General features: G+C 40.1%; 1 protein-coding gene across 1 annotated transcript; it reads left to right on the forward strand.

The window, feature by feature from the left end:
• Positions 1–1529: 1529 nt before the first annotated feature.
• On the forward strand, positions 1530–23773 carry KRT23 (keratin 23). The gene is made up of 8 exons (XM_027873135.1): positions 1530–2011; positions 13961–14043; positions 15274–15430; positions 17558–17719; positions 17812–17937; positions 20360–20580; positions 21859–21890; positions 23461–23773. The coding sequence occupies exons 1-8, from the start codon at positions 1598–1600 to the stop codon at positions 23544–23546; spliced, it is 1281 nt and encodes a 426-aa protein (XP_027728936.1). The 5' UTR covers positions 1530–1597; the 3' UTR covers positions 23547–23773.
• Positions 23774–25573: the final 1800 nt, after the last annotated feature.

Genomic DNA, 25573 nt, shown 5'->3' on the forward strand with positions numbered 1-25573 from the left:
AATATGATGACAATAGAAAAGCATGGGAAGAATTATATGAACTGATCCAAAGTAAAATAAGCAGAATGTGGAAAACTATGGCAACAACAATGTCAATGAAAAGACAAATAACAACAAACCAAGAGAAACTGGATGCTAGGAAATTAAAAAGACTAGGCTTGGTCCTAAAGATGAGATATAAGAAGGCACTTCTCTCGCCTTCCCTTCTTCGCAGAGGCAATCAGTCAACTGGCATTTATTCAACACCTGTCCTGTGCTAGGTTCTGTGCTAAACTCGAGATTTTGGGTATAGAATCGTGCTGATAATGTCAGACTTTTCTATATGTTGGTTAGTTTTGCTAAACTATTTTTTCAATTTTCCTATTTTTCTGTTAGAAGATATGGCTCTCTGAGAAGGAGTAAGAAATACATTAGGTGATATAAAATATCCATATAAATGTATGAAATGTTATATCTATAATTTGATACATAAAATATTTGCTACATGTAACATGTAAATATGATATAAAATATCAATTTCTTTCCATATATAATACATTCTAAATATAGATATAACAAATAATAATAGAGTAATGATATATAATATGATAAAAATAGAAAAATAATATAGGTGTTATAAAAACAAAAGATTAACAAAATTTACTTTTCCAAGAAAATGCTGCAGAGCATTCCCCAATCATTTCCTCAAATTCCCCAAATTGTCTGTTGTCTTCAGACAATGCAACATCTTTCCCACTTTCTGACCTCAACTGCTTTGCCAAGTTGTCAAGAGATCGTTAAGCAACTGCAGTATTCCTCCCAGGGGCTACGTACATCACTCAGCTAGGAGTTTGTTTAGTTCTGAGGTATGATGGGATGAAAGGCACCCTGGAAATGAGGGACACAATTATTAATTAATTCATTCTAATTTAGGGTTTGCACGTTAAAAGCTATCCCTTTGAAACTACTTTCCATTGATGTTCTTTACTTCATGCCAACCAAGTTCAGGACTGAGAGTGGTTGACCAGTGTTACCATTTCCTTGACATAAAGGGATATCCTTAAAAGTTTTCAAACCAGTTCTGAACTGGTTGAGTTTAATTGTTTAGAAATTTTTTGTTCCCTTTTAAAAATGTTGGGTGGCTTGTTTTTGTTTTTGTTTTTGTTTTAATTCTGTAACTTTTACAAGGAAATTCCCACCACCACACCCAGTCAACTTTTCTGGATTTTAATCTGTTCTTTTGTCAGATTCTTTTAATCTCAAAGGGAAACATATGGAGCATCTACTCAAAGATTAACAACCTACTTGAAGCTAACACACACCCAGGCCCTGGGACACACCTCATGGTCAAGAAAGGAGGACAGGAAAAAAAAATCTCGTATGTTGTTGTTTCAAATGACAATGACAACAGCCTGTAAAGGCTCCAGAATTGACCAAGAGGAAACACAGATTGCACAAGACAAGATCTTATTGCTCCCATGGCCTGGGGAGGGAAGGGAACTCCCACAGAGAAGGAAGGGCATAAAAGAATGAGGACCCAGGCAGCTGGAGGCTGTTCAGTTAAGCAGGTGCCAGTGGGAAAGAAGAGCCCAGTGCTGTATCCCTGACCGATGGGAGCATGAGCTCCAGCCGAAGTCCCTTCCAGTCCCCTTCGGGTGCCTTCAAGGGCTCAGGCTATGGCTGGGCCAGGCCTGGGATCTTCCCCAGGGCACCCAGTGTCCATGGAGGCGCAGGAGGTGTTCGAGTCTCTATTTCCTCCACAGCATCATTCTGGTCATCCCCCAAACCTGGGGGCTATGGAACAGGCTTTGGTGTAAACCAAGGAGGCAGCATCCTCACTGGTGGGAATGGGAAGCAGATGATGCAGAATCTGAATGACCGTCTGGCCTCTTACTTGGAGAAGGTACGCTCCCTGGAGGCAGCCAATACAAAACTTGAAAGTCGCATTCTGGAGTGGCATAAGAAGAGGGATCTGGACAAGAAGCAAGATTACTCTCAATATGAAGAAAATATCAGCCACCTGCAAGAACAGGTAAGTGGTAGCTGCACTAAGGTGACTACACTGTTCCCTCCTTTCTGGGGGGCAATTATCCTAGATAATTATGGGAATGTTAAATCAATACAAATCAGGAAACAGAGAACATGGGTTTAAACCTCAGCTCTGCTACCATTTGTGTGTGTCCTTGGACAAGTCATTCAACTTTTCTGAATGTGTCTCAGTTTCCTCCTATATAAAATGAAAGGGTTGGATTAGATGGCCCTTTGAGCTTTAAATCTATGATCCTACCAAAATGAGAGCCTTATTTGAGTCTACTGTAAATGTTTCCAAGTATTTTTATTTCCTTTCTTCCTTCCTCTCTTTCTCTTTTTTTGAAAGCAATTAGGGTCAAGTGACTTGCCCAGGGTCACACAACTATTAAGTGCCTGAGGCCACATTTGAACTCAGATCCTCCTGCCTCCAGGGCTGGCACTCCATCCACTGCACCACCTAGCTGCCCCCCAAATATTTCCTTAAAATCATGGATCTGGAATTAGAAAGGACCTTAGTGATCGTTTACCCCCAGCTCCTGTCATTGTGCAAATGAGAGGACTGAAATCCAGCAAGGTTAAGTGACCTGCCCCAAGACATTCAGATGCTAAGAATCTAATTGGACATAAGTTGTTGGGTTGGCCCAGCATTTTTTGTATGAAATAATCTTTTTAAATAACTTATCTGACAAATAAGGGAGCCTCAATCTATAAAAATCATACATAATAAGCAAGCCATTCCTGGCTCTAGGCAAGGGTGTCATAACATAATGAACATAGACTTTGGATATCATCCAGTGAAACCCTCTCAATTTAGAAAGGAAGGAACCAAGGACCAGAGAGGCTGAATCAGTCCATCAGTCAGTCAACTAACATTTATTAAGCACCTACTATGAGCCAGGCACTGTGCCAAGCACTGGGGATACTAAAACAGACAAAAAACACAACCTCAAGAGGTTCACAAGGTCACGTAGATAATTAACAGCAGAGCCAAGATTTAAACCCAGGTCCTCTGATGACAGATCCATCCACATTGCCTCTCCTGGCACCAGGAGGGTACCTCCATACCTTTCTCAAAATGTTACTGCAAAAAAAATAAGAGAAACTGCTTCCCCCTCAAGACCACTTTCCCTAATATGGTTCCACCTTCTCTTCACGTCAGGCTGGGCTATGTCATCTTTGGGACTGTACACAAAAACTGTCACTCCTTTGAAGACTATTACCAGGGACATCCCTTGATATTCTATTTTGGGGAATTGTTTGAAAGGAGGCTTGGCCCAGGACAGTGTTAGATTGCCAGACTTGGAATGAGGAAGACATAGGTTCAGATTCCACCACAGGGACTTAAAAACTGTGCAACCTTGGGCCAGACACTTAATTGCTATGTGCCTCAGTTTCCTCATCTGCAAAATGGGCATAATAGGACTTCCCAATGCTCTTGGAAGGCTCAAATAAGATGATACAAAGTGTCCCAGAAATCGCAGTATAGTCTTAAGCTTTAATCATTTAAAACTGCCCTAAGACTTTTCAATAGAATACAATAGAAATAGTATCATTGTTATTCTCCTGAGAACAAGATAGCTCCGGAGTATATTATGAGGTGAACTACTGACAAATGCCTATCTCAACACTGAAAACTTAAATCACGTACTTTTCTGAGTTTTGTCCAGTGGATCATAACTTAAAGACAAGCACAGTATGAGGGGGGAAAAAGAAATATTTAATAAGTTGTTGGGTTTTTTTTTCACTTTGTAATTTTAACAAATATAAAGTATTCTCAGCCAATGTTCTGAGAGCTCACAGGCTCAGAGGTGGAAAAGGACCTTAGTTTTCATCTAGTCTGGCCTCTGTATTTTTGCAGATGCAGAGAAATGATAGGTGAGATAGATGGATGAGAACTGCCCAAGGTCACACAGGTAGAAAGTAGTAAGTCTGGATTTGAACCCAGACCCTGTGGCTCTGAATTGGGCACTCTCATCACTGTACCCACCATGATTTAACCAAACTGAAAAGAGGATCACAGGCTTTATTGAGTCTATTTTGTATTACTATTATAACACCCCATATTCCCAAGTTGCATATTATGATAATACAAATCTGTCCTCGTAATGAACCCTAATTATTGAATAATCAACCTAATAACTGACTGTGTAATTATCTTAACTATAGACTGCATGGTTGGTGTTAGGAAAAAAACAAGGTGACTCAACAATCCTTCACTGTGGTTATGGTTAATGATGATGTTTTGGTCTGAGAAGAGGAAAACTTGGAGAGAGTAGGAAATTGTCAGTTCCAAGCTCCAAGAACTACTGCTTGCAACCTGTTTGACCTTGGGCAGCTCACTTCACCTCTCTCTACCTCAGTTTCCTAATCTGTAAAATGGACATGTTTGGTAGAGTATCTCTAAGGTCTTTTCTAGAGCTGTAGCTATGATTCTATGCATTAAGGGTATGGCTTTGGGGGGGGAAGAAATTGGAAATTAGTGCTAATCAGATCACTATCAAATCAATATAATTGGGAAATCTCAGTTGCAAGTGGTAGAAGAAAAGCATTGTAATAGATGAGCTAAAGCTTTTGGGGAACCAGATTCCAGTGCTGCCTTCTCTCACTTACTAACCCTGTGATCATGAGCAAAGCTCTTCTTCTGGCTGAGTCGTCTTCCTCTAAGTAAAATGAGTAGCACCATTATGCCCTGCCAATCTCACAGAGCTGTTGTGAGGAGATGATGAGATGAAAAGGAGTGAAAGCACTTTAATGTACCGTACTATTCTGAAAAGGTCTTAATTAGCTATGCCTGGCAGAGGTTGCAGGAATTCAGACAAACAAAAAAGACTGAGCAAGCTTGTTGAAAATGGAATAGGGCCAATAGAATGATGAAGAAAATGGACAGTGGCTTGCAAAAATCTAAAGAAGACTAAATTTCCAAGTGTGTCCTAGTCTAGGGAGTTTGATGGGACAGTGGATAGAGAACAGAGCCTGCAGTCAGGAAAACCTGAATTCAAATCCCACCTCAGATGTTTATTAGCTATGTGACCTGGACAAATCAGTTATCCTATCTCAGCCTCAGTTTCCCCATCTGTAAAATGGAGATTATTGTAGCACCTGCCACCCAGCATCATTATGAAGATTAAATAAGATTACATATGTAAAGTACCTAGTGCAGCATATGGTATATAGTAAGTGTTTAATAAATGCATTTTCCCTTCCTCTCATTATATAGTTAGAAAGTTCTGTCAGGACCACAGCGATCTCATTTTCAGTCAATCAATCAGCAAATATTTATAAGGACATACAGTATGTATGTAGGGATAGCTAAGTGGCACAGTGGATAGAGTGCCAGGCCTAGAGTCAGGAAGAACTGAGTTCAAATCCAGCCTTACACACTTACTAGCTATGTGACCCAGGGCAAGTCCCTTAACTTCTGTCTGCCTCAGTTTCTTCACCTATAAAATGGAGCTAAATAAAGCACTTACCTGCCAGGATTATTGTTAGGATCAAATAAGATGATATTTGTAACGCACTTAGCACAGTATTGGTACATAATAGGTGTTTAATAAATGTTTGTTTCCTTCCTACCTTTATAAGAAGAAGTAAAAATATCTATGTTAAGTCCTAAAAATTGTCTCAGATAAATAATAAGACATAATTGTACAAGATGAGATGCAGTGTGCTTCAGCACAGGGGGCAAGACATTAGCTAGAGATGTTGGGTTGTAATGGAAAATGCTAGATTTCCAATCTAAGTTTTGCAAAAAAGTCACTTCAATTTCTCTGGGCCTGAGTTTCTTTGTTTGTGAAATGGCAGGATTTTATTAAATTGCCTCTTCCTGTGATGAATCCTGCTTCTGACATTTACCACCTGTGTAACCTTGGGTGGCTAGGTGACTGGGTAGATAGAGCTCTAAGCCTGGAGTCAGGAAGGCCTGAGTTCAAATCCAGCCTGGACAAGTCACTTAACCCTGTTTGCCTCAGTTCCTCATCTGTAAAATGAGCTAGGGAAGGAAATGACAATCTTTGCGAAGCAGAACCCCAAAATAAGGTCTCAGAAAATTGGACACAACTGAAACAACTCAACAACAAGGGAAATACTGGCTCATTTTTTCCTCACAACAACCCTGAGAAGTAGGTGCTGTTATTATCCCTGTTTCACAGATGAAGAAACTGAGTCTCAGAGAGAGTGACTTGCCCCTGGTCACACAGCTAGTAAATGTCTAAGGCTGGATTTGAACTCTGACATTCCTTATTCTAGACTTAGTGGTCTATCCACTGTGCCAGATAGCTGCCTCATGGTCAGACCTGTGTTTCAGGAATATTGTTTGGCAGCCATGTGGAAAATGGATGAAAGAGAGGAGAAATAGGAGACAGGAAGTAAATTAGCATGCTACTACTATAGTTCGGGTGTCTTAGGCCAGATGTGTACTGACCCCAGATGCAATTTCACCATTTGGTGTGGTTGAATTAATGAGAGATCATTTTAAATAAATGTTTTGCTAAATACTTTCAGGAAGGAGATATAAAGAAACACTCAATAAAGTGTAGCTCTCCAGGGGCCAGCCTTCAAGGAATGAACCCAGGTCAACAACCACAATAGCACTCAGGGAACTGTTGTTCTTCAGTCATTTTCCATCATTTCTGACTCTTCATGACCCCATTTGGGGTTTTCTTGGCAAAGATATTGGAGTGGTTTTGCCATTTCTTTTTCCAGCTCATTTTACAGATGAGGAAACTGAAGCAAACAGGATTGACTTGCCCAGGACCACACAGTGTCTGAGGACAAATTTGAACTCAGGAAGACGAGTCTTCCTGATTTCAGACCTGGTGCTCTGTGCACGATGATGCCATCTGACTGCCTCCCATGCAGGGAATAATACTTAAATCAGAAGACCCACTCTCCCTTCTTAATATGATTTATGTAAGATTCCCCAAAAAGACATTTAGCCTATTCTCAATCTGAGTCTTCTTCCAGGTGAGAGTTGATGAAGGACTGAACTAGGGTGATGACTAAGCCAGTGGACATTGGTATAAATGTGATAGATTACACAAGTACACTTGACAAGATTTGGCAACTGATTGGAAGCGGGAATGGATGAAAGAGAGCAGGAAGAGTTGGGGATGACTGAGGTTGAAAGCCTGGGTGACTAGAAGGGATACAGGACTTTCAATAGAACTAGGGAAAGTAAGAAGAAGGGAGAAGTTAGGTAGAAGAGAAAGTTCTGGGGAAAAGATAATGAGGATTGTTTGGGACTATTAAGTGTGACAGGCTCAGGGGACATCTAATTAGATATGTCTAAGAGGTAATCAGTTATAACTGGAGCTCAGGAGAGAGACTAGGGTTGGATCTATAAATCTGGGAATCAGTTTCTTAGCTGAAAATGACCTTACTGAAGTTGATGAGATCACCAAGAGAGGGTATAGAGAGAAAAGAAGAAGCTCCAAGACATGGACTTGGGCTACACCCATGTGGAGATGTTTTCTATTACATTTATGAAGATAATTGGGGTTGAGGGAGAGAGAAAGGAAGCAAAGGGGAGAGAAGAGGATAGGTGAGGAGATGACAGGAGAGAACAGAATAGGACAGGACAAGACAGAAGGGGAGAGGAGAGGACAGGGGAGAGAGAGAGAGAAGAAAAGAGGGAGAAAAAGAGAGGAGAAGGAAGAGGAGGAGGAGGAAGGTAAATACAAGAGGATAGAGAGAGAACTGGCAACAAAAGAGGCTGTAATCAGAATGGTGCAGAGCTGAATCCAGAAGGAAGCCAGGAATGCTAAGTATCAGAAGTAAAGGAGAACATTCTTGACCTTTACAAGCCCCCCAGGCTTCCTTTTGTGCAATGGGGCATTAAGCAATTCTTTTGTGCAGGGTATTCTAGATAAAATGGAAAAATCCAGGGGTTCAATCTTTCTTCATGAAAGATTTGTCATTAGGAAGGACATTACCAAAATAATTATCTATTCACTATACTAAATGCCACACATGGTCTATTAATCATGTCATTCTTTAATGACGTATTATGGAGACACATCTCAAGGATGTGCCCATGGAGCCCAAGCTGGAAGAGGCAGAACCACGTAATATGGCCAAGGACATTAGCAGTGGGAACCTGAGCAAATCATTTAACCTTGCCATCAACCAGGTAACTCTCTAGGATTGTAGGTGTAGAGAGATGCTGGCCTATATCAGGAACAAAGGTTTCTTCTCCTCTCACTTGAGAGTTCCTTGTGCCACTGAAATCACAGGAAGAAAGCAAATGTTTATTAAGTGCCTATTAGTTGCCAGGTACTGTGCTAAACATTTCATGAATATTATATCATTTGATCATTACAATAACCTTGAGGTGTAGGCGCTATCATTATCCACATTATAGTTGAGGAAAGTGAGAAAGAGGTGAAGTGATTTGTACAGCTAGGAAGCATCTGAGGCTGAATTTGAATCCAGGTCTTTCTAAGTCCAGGACCCTATTCAACTAAGGTTCTATCTGCTATGCCACTGTGCCTCATACATACAGGTACACACACACACACACACATACACACACACACACACACACACACACATACACACACACACACATCCACTGTGTTAGGTATTTTTGTTCAGTCATTTCAATTTTGTCCAACTATTCATGACCTCATTGAGGGCTGTCTTGGCAAAGTATTGGAGTGGCTTGCCATTTTCTTCTCCAGCTCATTATACAGATAAGGAAACTGAGGCAAACAGGGTTAAGTGACTTGCCCAGGGTCACACAACTAATGAATACCTGAGGCCAGATTTGAACTCAGGAAAATGAGTCTTCCTGACTCCAGGCCTAGCACTCTATCCATTGCACCAAACTATTTACAAATCTAAGTTTCTCTAAAATGCAATAAAAGTAAATATCCTAAGCTGTTCTCACAGATCATCTTACTTGTATCTCCAGAACCTAGCATGTGCTAGACATTTAATAAATATTGGTTGATTGATTGATTGATTGATTGATTAGTTGGGAGGAAAAGATTTGCATTGAAATATTATTAGGTTACATATATGGGTATGGAAAATTACACTTGGCTCAATTTCAATCAACCAATCAATAAACATTTTATTTATTTATTTAGGCAATGGGGGTAAGTGACTTGCGCAGGATCACATAGCTAGTAAGTGTCTGAGGCCAGATTTTAACTCAGGTCCTCCTAACTCTAGGGCTGATGATTTATCCACTGTACCACCTAGCTGCCAAAATAAACATTTTTAATTGCCTACTGTGTTCCAGGCATTGTGCTATCTGGGGATACAAAAAGAGACAAAAGGCAGCCTCTGTCCTCAAGGAGCTCACAATATAATGGGAGAGAGAACATACAAACAAACATATACAAAGCAAGCTATATACAGGAGAAACAGGAAATTTTTAACAGAGGGGAGGACCTGGAATTAAGAAGGGATGGGGAAGACTTCCTTGAGATAGTGGAAGCCAGAGAGGTCAGTAGCTGGAGTGAAGGAGGGTGAGTGTTCCACTTGTGGGAGACAGCCAGAGAAAATGCCCAAGAGATGGAGTGTGCTGCTGATGGAACAGTGAGGAGTCTCATGTCACTGGCTCATACTGTGTGTCAGGGAGTAAGGTGTGGGAAGACTGGAAAGGTAGGAGAGGGCTAGGCTGTGAAGGGACTTTGAATGACAGTGTATTTTGTATTTGATCCTTGATGTCAAACCCTTCCTGTCACATGTACTAGTTGTGAGACCAACAACAGATGATAGAATCATTTTCATATTGGAAGAGATCTTAGGGTTCTTCTAGTCCAGAGGTGGGGAACCTGCAGCCTCGAGGCCACATGTGGCCTTCTAGGTCCTCGGGTGTGGCTTTTTGACTGAGTCCAAGTTTTACAGAACAAATCCTTTTATTGAAGGGATTTGTTCTGTGACGTTTGGATTCAGTCAAAGGGCTGCACATGAGGACCTAGAGGCCAACCTTGAGGCTGCAGGTTCCCCACCCTCGATCTCGTCCAACACCCTGATTTTACAGATAAAGGAAACCGAGGCTCATGGAGATTCAGTGACTTGACCTAGGTCACATAGGTAGTTCGCCCAGAGCCAGGATTCAAATGCAGATCCACTGACTCCCAGGCTATTTTCTTTTCACTGTGCTGTGCTGACTTATGCTTTACCCTCAAAGCTTCTTCTCCTCTCAAAAATGAGGATACCTGGAATTACCTGCCCTGGGACCATAACTAGGATGATCAGGGTTTTGCCCTAAGAAACTGAAAATTAGAGGGTGCGGACAATATTTTTGCTCCCTCAGAAGGTAAAAACAATAATTGCCTCCCCAAATACATCAGAGGAGTAGCGTCTTGGTGTCCTTCCTTTTCTCCTGCCAAGTTCTCTTTGGTCTCTCCCTAGAGACATCACGTGGGACTTTGTTTCTGACATTTAAGGCCTCACTCTGAGGTCTATCCACATATATCTCCATGTGCTTACCTTGGCTGTGCTGCTTGGTTCAGGGTCAACAATGACTTGTTAAGGCACCGCCCACTTCAGTCTGGTCGTGAGACTCAAATGAGCTATTGCCTGTAAAACTTTGCAAACCTTTAAGGATATGGAAATTAAATTATTATAAAAGGAAACTGAGACCCAGAAAACTTATGTGACTGGTCTAAGGTCATATAGGAAGTAAAGCAGTTGTTGTTCAGTCATTTCAGACTCTTCATGACCCCATTTGGGGTTTTCTTGGCAAAGATTCTGGAGTGGTTTGCCATTTCTTTCTCCAGCTCATTTTACAGATGAGAAAACTGAGGCAAACAGGGTTAAGTGACTTAACTAGGATCCCCCAGCTAGTAAATGTCTGAAGTCAGATTTGAACTCAGGAAGATGAGTCTTCCTGACTCCAAGCACCTCCTAGCTGTCCTTGGTAAAGCATTAGCAGTGGGTTATCAGCCTCATCATCACTGATTACTTCTATAGATCCAGAAAGGAGTATTCTAACTCTAAGGTGAATGTCCAAGCAATGCTACTGAATATAAGTATGTGTGTGTGTGTGTGTGTGTGTTTACATGTGAGTAACTACAACCACCAGAGAATGAAAAAATACTATTATATGTTAACTGGTTATTTAATATATGTATAAAATTAATCAGAAGCAGCAAGGTGGCACAGGGAATAATGAGCCCTTGGCTTAGAGTCAGGAAGACCTGAGTTCAAATCTGCCTTCAGACACTCACTAGTTGTGTGATCTGGGACAAGTGACTTTATCCTGTTTGCCCCAGTTTCCTCAACTATAAAATAGAAATTATAATAGCACCCACCTTGCAGGATTGTTGTGAGAATCAAATGAGATGATATTTGTAAAGTGCTTAGTTAGCACAGTGCCTGCACATAGTAGGTGCTATATAAATGCTAGCTATTATTATTTATTATTAGTCAGTTGCCTTTGCTTAGGTAGATCCAGTAAAAATCACCTAATACCCTAAGAAAATGCAATAACCATAGTAGGATTGATTAATACAAACTGAAAGGGCCCATAAAGAACAGACCTTGGAAGCAGAGCCCCATTTTATTCTTTTTTGTTTGTTTGTTTTTTGTTTGTTTGTTAGGCAATGGGAATAAGTGACTTGCCCAGGGTCACACAGCTAATGAGTATTATGTGTCTGAGGCCAGATTTGAACTTAAGTCCTCCTGACTCCAGGACCAGTGCTCTATCCACTACACCACCTAGCTGCCCTCATTTTATTCTTTTAGAGGCTACACAAAACCCATTAAATACAATGCCAAAATAGGGTAGGAGACAGTAGTAAACTGGTAAGTGTTTAAAAATCAGCTCTCTAGGGAAAAACCATACCCACAACAGAGTTTTAAATTTAATCAGACTTATTAACATCTTTTCCATCGTAGCCTTGGCCAGTTTCTGTGGTGTAAAGGCTCACGCTGAAAATTTAACCATCAATTCCTGTGGGCTGGTATGAGCTGACTCCAGCTCAGCCCAGATGGAAGAGGAGTTGAGTTAGCCTATTCTATTATGATCTATGGGATGTGTTTCTGTTTTTGTTTGTGGGGAGAAGTGCAGAGAAGAAAGAGAAAGGAAGGGCATAAGCATTTATTAAACACCTACTATGTGCCAGGCACTGTGCTAAATGCTTTCTAATTACCTCAGTCAATTCTCACAACAACCCTGGGAGGTAGGAGCTGTTATTTTCCCCATTTTACAGTTGAACAGCTGAGACGAACAGGAGTTAAGCAACCTGCCCAGTGTCACACAGCTAGCAAGTATCTAAAGGTGAATTTGAACTCAGCTCTTCTTGTCTCCAGGCCCAGCACTCTACCTATTGCATCATCAACTGCTTCATAGACCTGTTTGTATGAGGCATTTCTAATGTGAAAACTCCTACCAATGCAGACTTGCAAGTGCTCTGCAATCTATAGTCTCAGAGAGTTGCCTGGGGTACTGAAAGATTGGGGTCACGAAAGTCAGTATGTATCAGAGGCAGGATTTGAATTCAGGTCTTCTTGACTATAAGGCCAATTCTCTGTCTACTACATCTTGGTGCCATGTCATTTGGTAAGAGACAAAACAAAACTTTCTGGCTGTATCCCTACTGACTTTGTCTGCTGAACGCACATGACCACACACACACACACACACACACACACACACACACACCACACAGATGCAGGAATTGACCGTTCTTCAGTCCCTAAACTTCATGTTACTGTCAAGTCATTCTTGTGCCTTCAACTTGGGCCTTCAATTTGTTAATTATCATGATACAGTAGAATAAGTACAGGCTCTGGAGTTAGAGGGCCTGGGTTTAAAGCCCACCACTAATGCTTGTAAGGTCACCTGTATGACCTTAGACCAGTCACTTAAGATCCCTGGTCCTCAGTTTCCTTATCTCTAAAATAAATGGGTTGGATTAGATGGCCTCTGAGATCTTTTCCAGATCTATACTGATGATCCTATTGATGGGGTGCTTGGGTGGTTGTACTGGGACTCCAATTCCATGACCATGTTTCTCCCTAGCCTCAGAAACACTATACCTGGCAATTTCTCCCCAGCCCAAGGATACAGTGCCTAGTAATTACCCATGAGTGGGCCCCAGCAAGACCCTTATCTCTCTCCCTAGTGCAGTTACAAACAGCACCTGAAAGAATTATTAGTTTGAATTGACTTTGCACTGGGTCATAAAGATATTCTTACCCACTGGACTCTCTATACTACTGCCCTACCTCATTGTCTACATCCTGGACTCCTCATTATCTATATTCTAGACCTAAGACATAGGTATACTCCCTACATCTATCTTGTCAAACAAGACACTGACTGGTGGCAGGCTGGACAACTCTCTGTTACCCCTGACCACAAGTTAACTTAGTGACATAGCAGGCCTAAAACCACACCTCCATGTGCCCCCCCCATGGGCTTTTCCCAGTGAATTCTGGGTAAAATGCCTGCGTAGTACATACAAAAAGTGCATGTTCTTTTAAGAACTGACCACTCCTTAACCACTCCCTAATCCCACCCTGAACACTTAGCATATTTGGCACAAGTTTGATTGTATTTTATCCTATATAAACTTTAACTGTACCCCTCTGAGGTCTCAGGTTCCTTAAGAATCCTTGCCTACTGAAAAGCATAACAATAAACTTCTTGCCAACTTGACTTAAAGAATGCTTGAGTCTGTGAATTCATTCCAGACGACCCCATCCTGTACTCCAGTCTTTGAGGGGTGCAAATTCCACCTATGATACTTAACTATGTTGGATAATTCTCTTTATGTCCTTTGGTGTAACATGGAGTGGGTGGAATAGATGATCTCTGAGGTGTCTTTCAGCTAAGCGTGTGCTCCATGATGTCTTGTTCAATTTTCCCCAAAAGAAAGATCCACCCAGAGTGAAAATGATAGTCACCCTCAGCTGGGGAAGTTCCTCTCCTCACTGACAGGGCACTTGGACAATTGACAATCAATTGGACTGACTCTTGTGTGTTTTGCAGATTACGGATGGAAAACTGGCAAATGCTAAGATTCTCCTCCATATTGACAATGCCAGGATGGCAATGGATGACTTCAGCCTCAAGTGAGTTCCTTCTTGCCACCATTTTCAATTTTTTCAAAGAGTAATTCCAAGAAAACATCATGTAGTCAATGTCAACCTAAAGGACAGCATGGGGTTGTAGAAACAGTGCTGGATTTGGTTTTGAGTCTTAGGAGTTAGAGGCCTTGGGTAGGAACCCCAACTCTGCTCAGTTCTACCTATATGACTTCAGTAGCCTTATGTGTAAATGATAATGATAATAATAATAGATAGCATTTACATAATGCTTACTATATGCCAGGCAATTTACAATTATTACCTCATTTGATACTCACTACAAATCTGGGAGGTAGATGTTATTATTATCCTCATTTTACAGATGAGGAAACTGAGGCAAACAGTCAAGTAACTTGCCCAGAGTCACAGAGCAAGTAAGTATCTGAGGCCAGATTTGAAGTGAGATCTTCCTGACTCTAGGCTTTATCTGCTGCACCATCAAGCTGCCCATAAAATGAGGGCAGTTGGACTAACTGATCTCTAGGGTCCCTTCCAGGTCTGAATCTATAAACCTATGCTCTCTCTGACCATAAAGAAGTTAGGATGATGGCCTCTAACGTTGGTTCAGCTATGATTATAGTCCACGGCAAATCTACTGAAATGGTTTCCTTGGTCAGATTTACAATGATTCAGTGAATGAATCTTATCCTCTGTTTGCCTCAGTTTCTTCAACTGTAAAATGAAGATAATAATAGCATCTGCCTTGCAGGGTTTTTGTGAGGATCAAATGAGATAATATTTGTAAAAAATGCTTAGTTCAGTGATTCGCACACTGTAAGCATTATATAAATACTTAATTCCTTCTCTTTGACTTTCCCTTGTTTTTATATCATCCTCACTTTTGTATTTGTCTCTATCCTTCCTTACTCAATTAACTGCCCTTATAACACAGTCTAAAAAGGAAAGAGACAAATGATTCAACAAAACCAAACAACCATGTTTGCCAATCTAGATGTAATATATTTCCTAAACCCTTCTTTAGGGCTAAGCTGATTCATTATAATTTCAGAGTCCAATCTTGTTTTATTATATTTCTTCCCATTTATATCAGTATAGTTATTGTATATATTGTTTTCCTGGTTCTACTTACTTACCTATTCAAAAATGATTTATTTAAAGGAAAAAAACAACTTTAAATCTAGCCCAGGATGAGTTCTTACAGATTCTCTAGCCTTGAATCAATAAAGGTCTATTCCCTTTCATTTTAACTCAAAGGTATGAAAATGAACTGTCCTTCAAGAAAGACCTAGAAACAGAAGTAGAGACACTTCGGAAGATCCTGGATGACATGACGATTGTCACAACTGACCTGGAACTGGAGGTGGAGGGCATGAGGAAGGAGCTTATTCTCATGAAGAAGCACCATGAGGAGGTGGGGGAAACCAATGGTCTCAAGTTCTCTTCACCCAGAAATTCTTTAAAAACCCTCAAGTCTTGGGTCAAATCAATGGCTAAGAAGAAGGAAGCACCAATAACAGAATGTCAATCAAATCTCTTAATAATGCATTAAGTTATAGAATGTGGAAAAAAATCTTCCCTGGATTGTAGAAGGAAATGTATCTGTTCAAAACGCTTCACTTTAAGAACTCCATTATGCATCTTTATCATAGATAATGTGGCCTAGTGGATGGAGAGCTGTCCTCAGAGCCAGGAAGAACTGGGTTCTCCATAAGATGTGTAAATGGCATCTCTATAAGATGTAAAACTGAACCTCAGTTTTCATGTCTGTAGAATGGGACTAATAATAGCACCTGCCTCACAGGGTAATTATAAGGCTCAAATGAAGCCATGTATGTAAAGTGTTTTGCAAACTTAAAGCACTATGTCAATGCTGGTTGCTGATTTTTTTTCCCCTAGATCTTGTAATTTCACTGGTTTTAGGAATTCTTGGTAAGGAAATTCCTAGTCCTGCAGATGGACACCTGTTCTGCTATTTACAGTCTTACAGAGTTGCCTGTTATAAAATTGACTAACCCAGGGTCACATAGTCAGGATGTATTAGAAGCAGGACCTGAACCCAGGTCTCCCTGAGTCTAAGGCTGACTCTCTCTCCACCAAGAGCCATTATTGTTTTATCATAATTATTATCACTATCATCTAAGTTATAGATGGGTTATGATTTGTGTTGATGGAAAGAATTCCCATACCTACAAGTTTCCAGATCACTGATGAAAATATAGCATTAACAGCACAATAGGAATTATTGATTGGTGAAGATTAGGAGACAGTTTGGCTTGGAAATACACTATTATGAGAACAAACATCTAGTGAATGCTGAGCTTCTCTAACTAAACCAATATGGAAATATGCTAGTGGACAATATTTTTAAACTAATCCAGGAATGTTCCATTCCCAATAGCACCAAATAGACTTAAGGGGGAAAAATTATCCAAAGGGGAAAAAAAACCCATCAATCTGAATTAATTCATTGTGCCCAATGACACTACAGAGAAGTTTTCTCCTTATTGGAATCCAACAAGGCTCGGGTATACTGACTTTGACAAATCTGTTCAGAGACAATGGCCATTAAAATAAACCCTTCCTTTGGCTGCATGATGAGCTGGTGGGTGTTGGTTACATTCAATCAACAGGCATTTACAATGAGAGGATTTTAAAAGCTATTACACCTTTTTGCTCTAGGTTATTGAACTGATTCCCAAATCCTTTAGCTTGTGACCTAAAAATGCTCAATTTGTCAATTTCATAATCACTGAACAAGTAAATGCTATTTGTTAGGTATAAATGAGACTCCTGGTTATGAAAAAGAACTTGAGGAATTGAATTCTTCCTGAAGCACTTTGCAATTAGGATTAAAACAGTTGCCACACAGGTCTTTTGATTGACAGCCTAATGCTGTTTTTTTTATAAAATAATAAAGAAGAAGGCATGGAGAGTTTACTTATTTTGGTTTGTTTGTTTGTTGATAAGCAAGTAATATCTGAGAGTTAGAACAGCCCCTGCAGACCACCATGGCTTCCCCCACCTAAAAGCAAAGGTTTAAAAAGAGCAGCAACTCACAATTTTGGCACCTGAGGCAAGCAGCACAAATGCTTAACCTCCTTGGGCCATGGTTTCCTTATTTGTAAAATGCTTGAGTTAGGCTAGATGACCTGGGAGGGTCACATTACAAAACCTGCCCTTGAAATATCTTTTTAATTCCTGATAGAAAATAAATACAGGAAGTAATTAAGACATTCACAGTTGAATTGGAAGAGCTGTTAGTATTATTACCTAGTCTTTATATAGACTTTAAGGTTTGCAAATCACTTTATGTTCTTTATCTAATTAATTAATTAATATCTTATTTATTACTTACTATCATGGCTTCTAAGTTGCTGAAAGAGTATCCTGTTAAATTTTTCTACTTTCTAAATGTCACACCCTGGACAAAGCCCCAGCCACTCCACCCTAGTTATGATTCTGCTACAAAAGATAAGTGAAGAGGCCTGGGAACCTTATTGTAATTATGAATTCTTCTTTCCACTTCCAAAATAAACAGGAAATAAGCAAACAGCACATGACAGATGACATCAAGGTTAACGTGAGAGTGAACTCCACTCCAGGAGAAGATCTGATTAAGATTCTTCAGGACATGAGGCAAGAATATGAGTTAATAATTAAGAAGAAACATCAAGACTTGGACACATGGTACAAAGAGCAGGTAAAAGAAAGTCCGAGATGATAGGGGGAAGCTGTTTCCCTGGGACATTTGCTGATGCTGATGTGCTCTGTCCTTTTCTTCTGCCCTTACAGTCAGAATCAGTGTCCCAGGAGTTGGAAAGCAGGACAGCCTCTGTGCAGAGCAGCAAGGACAATATCCATGAACTGAGACGTACCTTCCAGGCCCTAGAGATTGACCTTCAAACCCAGAAGAATAAAGTGAGTCTCTGCTCAGGAAACCCATGGCTATTTCATATGTGAGGTTCTTTCTCAATTCTGCCCTATAGTTTCTGATTATCCTTCAGTATAACTGAGCACCAACTTCTCTTTGTTAAGTTAACAATATGGAAGACATGGGTGCATTGTGAGCTAGAACCACCGAAAATTCCTACCACCTGTAAGGGAAAATATTCTAGGCACCGGGGATAGAGAGGCAAAAACAAAACAGTCCTTGCCCTCAAGGAGCTTTTATTCTACTAAAATAGTCCTGATGTCAGGGATGAACAGCATTCTAGCCTACGGAGATTTTCATCACCGAAGCTAAATGTTGGGGAAGCTAGGTGACAGAGTGCATAGAACACTGGACCCAGCATCAGCAAGACTCATCTTCCTGAGTTCAAATATGGCCTCAGAGACTTACTAACTGTGTGACCCTGAGTAAGTCACTTAACTCTATTTGCCTCAGTTTCCTCATCTGTCAAATGAGCCAGAGAAGGAAATGGCAAACCACTCTGGTATTTTTGCCAAAAAAAAACCTCATATAGGGTCATGAAGAGTTGAACAAGAACGAACAACAACAAAAGCTATATGCTACACTTCTGGACTGAACTAGTCTTGGGGCTGTTCTGAGGAGTGATAATTAATGTTTATGAAGCATACTTCAGCTAAAATTAAATAATTGTTGTTACACTGTGCTAGTCATCTAGTAGGGTTACATACACACTCATACAAACACATACACTTACACAAAAGAATAATGGCAATTGCTAATGATGTTTCAGCACAAGGAAGTGTTTGGACATAACTGTTTCCACGTTACTCTATTCTATTAGAGTACTGAACATGGAGCTGATCCATGTCCAATGTTGACAACAACAACAACAACAATTTATTAAGTTCTTTCTATTTGCTATGCAGTTGGGGAGGGAGGGGCAGAAGGTGCAAAGGAGTATAATTCAACCACTATTTATTAAGCACCTACTGTGTGCAAGGTCTTATAATAGATGATGAGAATTTAAAGAGTGTCTTACTCTATCAAGCAATCTATCAAGCAATTACTAAGCGTTTATTAAGCAATTAAAATGCACCAGTCTTATAAGAAACTGGAGAAAAGAAGGAAATAGTAAGGGATAATATCAAGGGGATGTGAGATGAGAAGAAAGTGAGACGAGGGAGTTTGAAGTGAATGACCTTGATTTTCTCAGTAAAGCATGAGGTAAAGTCTTTTGATGGAGAGAATGAGTTTGGGAGAGAAAGGGAAAGGGTTGCCATGGGAGGTTGAGGAGAGAAGAGCAAGATTGCAAAAAACCATTGCACTAAGTAGGATAGAGAATCAATTAGAGAGAATTAAAGAATTGCCTTGCCTACTGAGGATCCTGTTGAGATTGGATAACATAAATTTCTATCTCCAGGGGGGAAAAGAAGGGAAACCAAATAATTGTGATGCAAGGAAGAATGAGATAAGGAACAATACCAGCGAAGTGCCATGAGAAATTTGAGGAGGGTCATTAGGAACAGGGTTCAACTGAAAGGAAAAAGGAGTATTTCAGGAAATGACTTTGATGGAAGAAGAAAACAAATGGCATCAATGTTTAAATTAGTGAAAAATAAATAAATTTTTGGAGGGAGATTCCACCCAGAGAGGTGATCCAGGAAGACTTCCTGGAAATTATGACATTTAAGTTGAAGGATGATGAAAAGGAAGAACTTAGACAGACATAAAGGCATAAAGTCATGTTCCTTGCCCTCAAGTTTACCACCCAGCTGGAGATCCCAGATGTGAGAGACCAGACATAGGAAAGGTAGAGAGCCAACCATGTCAGGCAAAATATGAAAGAGAATAAAATAGGGGATGCTCCCTTTTATAAAGACACAGAATGTTAATTCCAGGACATTCTCTTTGCTGTGTCACTGAGGAAGTTAATGACCCCCAGTCTGCATGAGTGAAGGTGAGGAATATTGCCCCCCACTATCATACAAGTAGGCTCCTACAGGTGAATGTTTAATGATTGGCTCCAAAAGACACACTTTTAAGTTTAATCTGTATTAACACTTTTCCCATCACTTTCTAACATCTAGATAATCAATAAAATAGGAAATAAAGCCCTGCTTTGTAGAATTTGCTGATCTTCAAGGCACTAGAAGTTGAATAATTGTCATTTGCTAACCAATGTGAGCTGGCTCCAGCGCCCCTATTTTCTGACCTCTTCTAGGGCACATAGTTACTTTGTTGTGGCCCTGGACAAGGCACATACACACATATACACATAAATAGATGACCAACCCAGTGGACAGATATGGTCACTGGCCAAAGAGTACCATATGAAGGAAGCACTGAATGTGAGGAGTGACCCTTGAGACAAAGGTTCTGTGTAATGCAAGCATAGCTGTGACCATCCCACTGTATTTGTTTCGGTTTCAGAAATGTGTCCTGGAGGGCATGTTGGCAGACACCCGGTCCCGCTACTCCTGCCAGCTCCAGGACATGCAGCAAATCATCTCCCGTTATGAGGAAGAGTTGATGCAACTGCGCCATGACCTGGAGCGCCAGAACAATGAATACAAGATCCTGCTGGGCATCAAGAACCATCTGGAGAATGAGATTGCCACCTACCGCCACCTCATGGAGGGCGAGGACAAAGGGTATGTCAGGGATGACATTGACAAAGGACCCACACAGTGCAATGGAGAGAACACCGACTCTGGAGTTAGAAAAGCTGGGTTCAAATCCTGCCTTTGCTGTTTTCTACCTGATACCTTGGGCAAGTTACTTAAATTCCCTGGGACTTAGTTTCTTCTTCTGCAAAATGAACTAAATGGCCTATGAGATCACTTCAACTCTAAAACTGTGGTCCTAAATCATGTGAAAACAGTATCTGCTTAAGCATTCCATTTGGGGCTTTGTCTGTGGAGGCTTAATTAGGGAGCTGGGGTTAGCATCATAACTCTAGAGTTGGAAAGGATCTCAGAGGCAAATCTTTGACCTGGGCAGGAGAGGAAAGGGGCAGTGGCTGAGAAGATAGAGTAGCAGTGGTGACTAAGGGACAGTCCAACCATGGATGCAGTTGCTCCCAGAGAGCAATGGCCCATTCCTTAGGATTACTTCCCTGAAACTCCACAGGAGTAGAATCCCAGGAATTGTGATTATTAACAATAATAGTATCCATTCACATTTATATAGCACTTGAAAGTTTTACAAAATGCATTCCTATCAGCTTCCATGTAAGGCAGGTAGTATAAGAATTATCACCATTTTATAGATGAGTAAACTGAGACCTAATAAAGTAAACTTGCTTGCCCAAGACTGTATAGCTAGTAAATGTCACAATAAGATTTAGAACCTAGTTCTGTGATGACTCCAAGTTTTTTCATTTCAAATTCAGACTTTGATTATTTTTAAATGTTTTCTCTTTTCAAAACTGTATTTCTGACTTCACCAGCCCCTGACCAGAAATGTCAAGAGTTAACTCACAGAGAATATTCCATGAACTCCTCAGTCTAGTTTCAAGATAAAGAAAGGGATCAGAGATAAATTTATTGAACCAAACCTTTGCACCTTCTGAGAGTTGTGATTTGAACACACAAAATGTAGTACACCTATATCCTAGGCATCATGCTGGCTCTCCAAAGCCAGTTGTCTATATACAAACTTGGAAACTCTTGAGAGGTAGCATCCCTTAGTGGCAAAGGCGCCAACTCTGGAGTCAGAGAGACCTACATGCTCTGGTGCTTTCTAACTGTTGGCCCTTAGGCAAGTCTATTGAATTTTTGGAGTCTCAGTTTCTCCACCTATAAAATGAGTATAATAACACATATAATAACATAGTACCATCCTCCCAATTTGTCAATTTTTATTATTGTGTCAATTTTTATTATTCGTGATGGGTTTTTTTTCCCTCTAAGCTCTTTTATCTTTTACAGAAAAATAGAAGACTACAAATCAGAGTTGAAAGGTAAAGAATTTTATTGTTTCAAACTATTTTTTCTAATTAACTGCCCTGTTTTGCACACATCAAAAGTTCTTGTCTTTTAGGTATGTTCCTAGGTCTGATAAAGAATGACTAGGAGTCTGCACTAACTTTACTGACTAATAGCAAAGTATGAAGGAACCTATGAAAAGGAACAGGTTGCCCTCTATATCTTTATTACATAAGTTAGGATCCCTTTGCTTATATCCTTGTTACAGACTGGGACTCAGCTTTTCAGAGTCCTAAGAAATGGAAAGAAAATTACTCTCATCATCTGTCAATAGTAAATCTCTTCCCAGAAGTCAAAGAAGCATAGATTCAGAGTTAGAAGGCATCTTTGAGATCATACAGTCTGACATCCTATCCAATGAACCAATCCCCTCTCCCTTCTATGATATCCCTTCATGAATAGTCATTCAATTTCTGTTGAACACTTTCAGTGACAGGTGTATCACTCTTTTGAAAAGCAACCCACTCTATCCTACATCACCTCTACTAGAAAGTCCTTCCGCCTATAAAGTCTATATCCTAAGCAACAGAGAATAATTTTACCTTGTCCAGACTCTTCATTCATTCATTTATTCATTCATTCATACATTCATTCATTTATTGAACATCCACCAATACTTTGCCAAGATCTCTCCAGCTGATATTTAACATATTCTCCTCTGTTTTGCAGTTATTTGTTTTCCATGTGTTTTGTGCTAGGAGCAAAGTATGTATCATCTTTATCTGTGCATCCCCCAACATTTAAGACAGTATCTTGCACATAGTATACATTGAATAAATGCTTATTGGAAAGAATTGTGAAATACTGACACTTCCTTCAATATTTCAAAATTGAGGAACAGCTTTCATGTTCTTTCTCACCAAACCTAAATTTTCTCTTATTAAGACTGACTATGTTGAGTTCCTAAAATGACATGTTTCCAGATCCCTCCCCGTCTTGGTCATCCTAGGAACACATCCCAGAGCATCAATTTCCCCTTAAAATATGGTGCCCAGAACCAAACGTAACACTCTGTAAGTACAGAAAACAGGTGATATGAAAAACCACCCCATTCCTTCCCAAACACATACATGCAAAGTATTTTTGGATGTTTGCTCATAGCCAGTGACTGAGGTTTGGCACCAATCAAGAAGCTAACCTGAATTAATCTTACAAATTGAAATTTAAGGATGCTGTAGCAGAATTTCTTTTAAATCTAAGTTTGCATCCCCATTTCACTGTCCAGTTATTATAATTGTTACCCATCCCCATTAGAATCAAACGTGAGTTTACAACACAAGAACCAAGGTGTCATCCACAGAGTGCCTCTCTCTTAAAATATACTTGCACCCTAGAAACTAGGGAAGAGAAGGGAAGCCTTGGTTGGGGGTTTTCCCCATTAACAAGCTTACATGGAGCCAGGTTTGCTGAGTATATTTGCTCCTTGTTATGTCAGAAAGCACAAAGCATGCAAACTTCAGAGAAGGTCATTTTTAGTGGGGAAACACTTAGGAAGGAACATGCTCATCGTGTGTTTTCTGATTATTTTTCTTTCTGTCTCTGCAGCTCCAAAGATCAAGGCCATACTGCAGGAAACTGTGAATGGAAGAGTAATCCTTTCGAAAGTCAATGAGATTCAGAAGCCTGAGTGAAGCATATAAAAATTCTTGCCAGTTGTAAATACTTTTTTCATGAAAATGCTGACAGGCTTAAACCACTTATGAAAGTGTTGTACATGTCGCATTCAGAGTTATTAGCATATCAAATTTCAGAGCTCACCTTTTTCTCCATAATATGACTACTTTCTCACTGTACTTGCCAAATTAGTAAAATAATAAATTAATAAAAATATTAATAAATAGCTCCCCTCTTATCATCAGCTCCAGATTCTTTTCATTTTTGGATCTCAGTTTCCAATAAAACTCTGTGTTGATTGTGATGTATATTTATTATTAACTTAATTTAATGATTTCTGATTTTTTTTAATGACAAAGTAAGAGAGAAAATTAAAAGATCATCTAATTCAGGGGTTTTCAGATTGTACTTCATGAACTGGTGGTTGAAAAAGGCCCTTCCTAAGATTTATAGAAAGTAGAGCTAGAGAGGACCTTAGGTCCTCTTAGCACCTAAGGTCATCTTAGATTAAGAAATTGAAACCCAAAGTAGTCACTCAGATCTCCTCCCCCTTATTCCTCCTTCTTTCTTGGCTCTTTTCCCAGCATTATGTGCTTGGTGCTTTCTGTCATGGGTTTCTGACACATACCATTTTGGAAAAATGAGTGTTGTTGTTGTTATGGTTTTTTTCTTTCTCTGCTTGGTAGCTTTCTACTATGGGCCTTTGGCTCACAACGTTCTAGGAAATGGTGTCTTTTCCTCCCGGTACCATGCCTGCACGATCCCTCCTGCATCTCTCTCCTGGCCTTTGTAAAGGGGGTTAAGGAAAGGAAGGGACTTTATTGCTGACTCCCAGGCATGTCCTCCTACACAGTTATTTCTATATGCCTTCTAACTGCCTCCTCTCTCCAATGAGGTCCTCTTTCAATTCCTTATCTGGGTGTAAAGGTAACCTTGGGTTCTGAAAGACTGGGCAAAACGTGAACTCTAGGAAATGCTGCCAAGCTTGGGGTATGTGGTCCACTGAAATCTTCTTGCAATCAAAAGGATTTGGCCCATTTTTTGACCTCTTGGCATGGTGATAGCCAAACCATCTTAAATACCCAACATGGCCCGGACACTGTCTTATTTTTAAAGGTCTTCAGAGGTGATGTCACAGTTTCACTCTGGCTCATCCTACACTCTCACATTCCTTATGTTCAGGAAGTTTATCTAACCTAAATCCTCCTTGTAATCTGAGCCCTTAAGAATGAAGAAGGAATGGGACCACAGGATTTAAAACTATGAGGAGCCCCTCATTATACAGGTGCAAAAGCTAAAACCTAGAGATGTTAAATTTTTGGCTTTGGATAGATATCACTGAAAACTCAGTGTAGTGTAACACCATATGCCATTTTGAAGTGTTTTCAGATTGAGTCAAGCACTTCCATCAATAAAGTCACTCAACAGCAAGATTTCAGTCCTGTCTCAAATCCTATTAAATACCTTCATGTAACAAGGAACTGTATTTCCCAGGTGGCTATGAGATTAATCTCTGGAAGCTTGACTCACAGGTAGAGGACTAAAATAGTTGGATTTTTTTTTTAATCTTTTGAATGTCTGCACTAATCAATAATTATTTAATAGAAACAATAATAACTAACATTTATATGGTGCTTATTATACATGAGGCACTTTGTAAAAGCTAAGCACTTTTACAATTATTATTTCATGTGAGCCTCACGACAACCCTGAGAGGAAAGTCCTATTATTATCCCCATTTTACAGATGAGGAACCTGAGGGAGATAGAGGTTAATGCTTTGCCAGAGGTCACACAGCTAGTGTCTGAGGCTTGATTTGAACTCAGGTCTTCCTGAGTCCAGTCCCAGAACTCTATCCGTTGTGCCACCTAGATTCCTGAAATGATAAAGATGACCCAGCACTCTATTTACTGTACAGCAATTGAAGGAGAAATGGGGAGTAGAGCAAAGATTTTAGGGGCAAGACAGTGGAGCCTTGGTCCTTCATGACAAAAAGGTATCAGATATTATACTTGCATGCCCCAATTCAGCATTTCCCATTCTA

This window comes from Vombatus ursinus, unplaced genomic scaffold, assembly GCF_900497805.2.
Source record: "Vombatus ursinus unplaced genomic scaffold, bare-nosed wombat genome assembly UNPS02014801.1, whole genome shotgun sequence".
Taxonomy (NCBI): domain Eukaryota; kingdom Metazoa; phylum Chordata; class Mammalia; order Diprotodontia; family Vombatidae; genus Vombatus; species Vombatus ursinus.

Coding starts and splice junctions, on each gene's coding strand:
- KRT23 (XM_027873135.1), top strand. CDS start 1,598: ATGAGCTCCAGCCGAAGTCCCTTCCAGTCCCCTTCGGGTGCCTTCAAG. Junction 15,431..17,557: donor TGAAGAAGCACCATGAGGAG/GTGGGGGAAACC, acceptor CAAAATAAACAG/GAAATAAGCAAACAGCACAT. Junction 17,720..17,811: donor ACACATGGTACAAAGAGCAG/GTAAAAGAAAGT, acceptor CTGCCCTTACAG/TCAGAATCAGTGTCCCAGGA.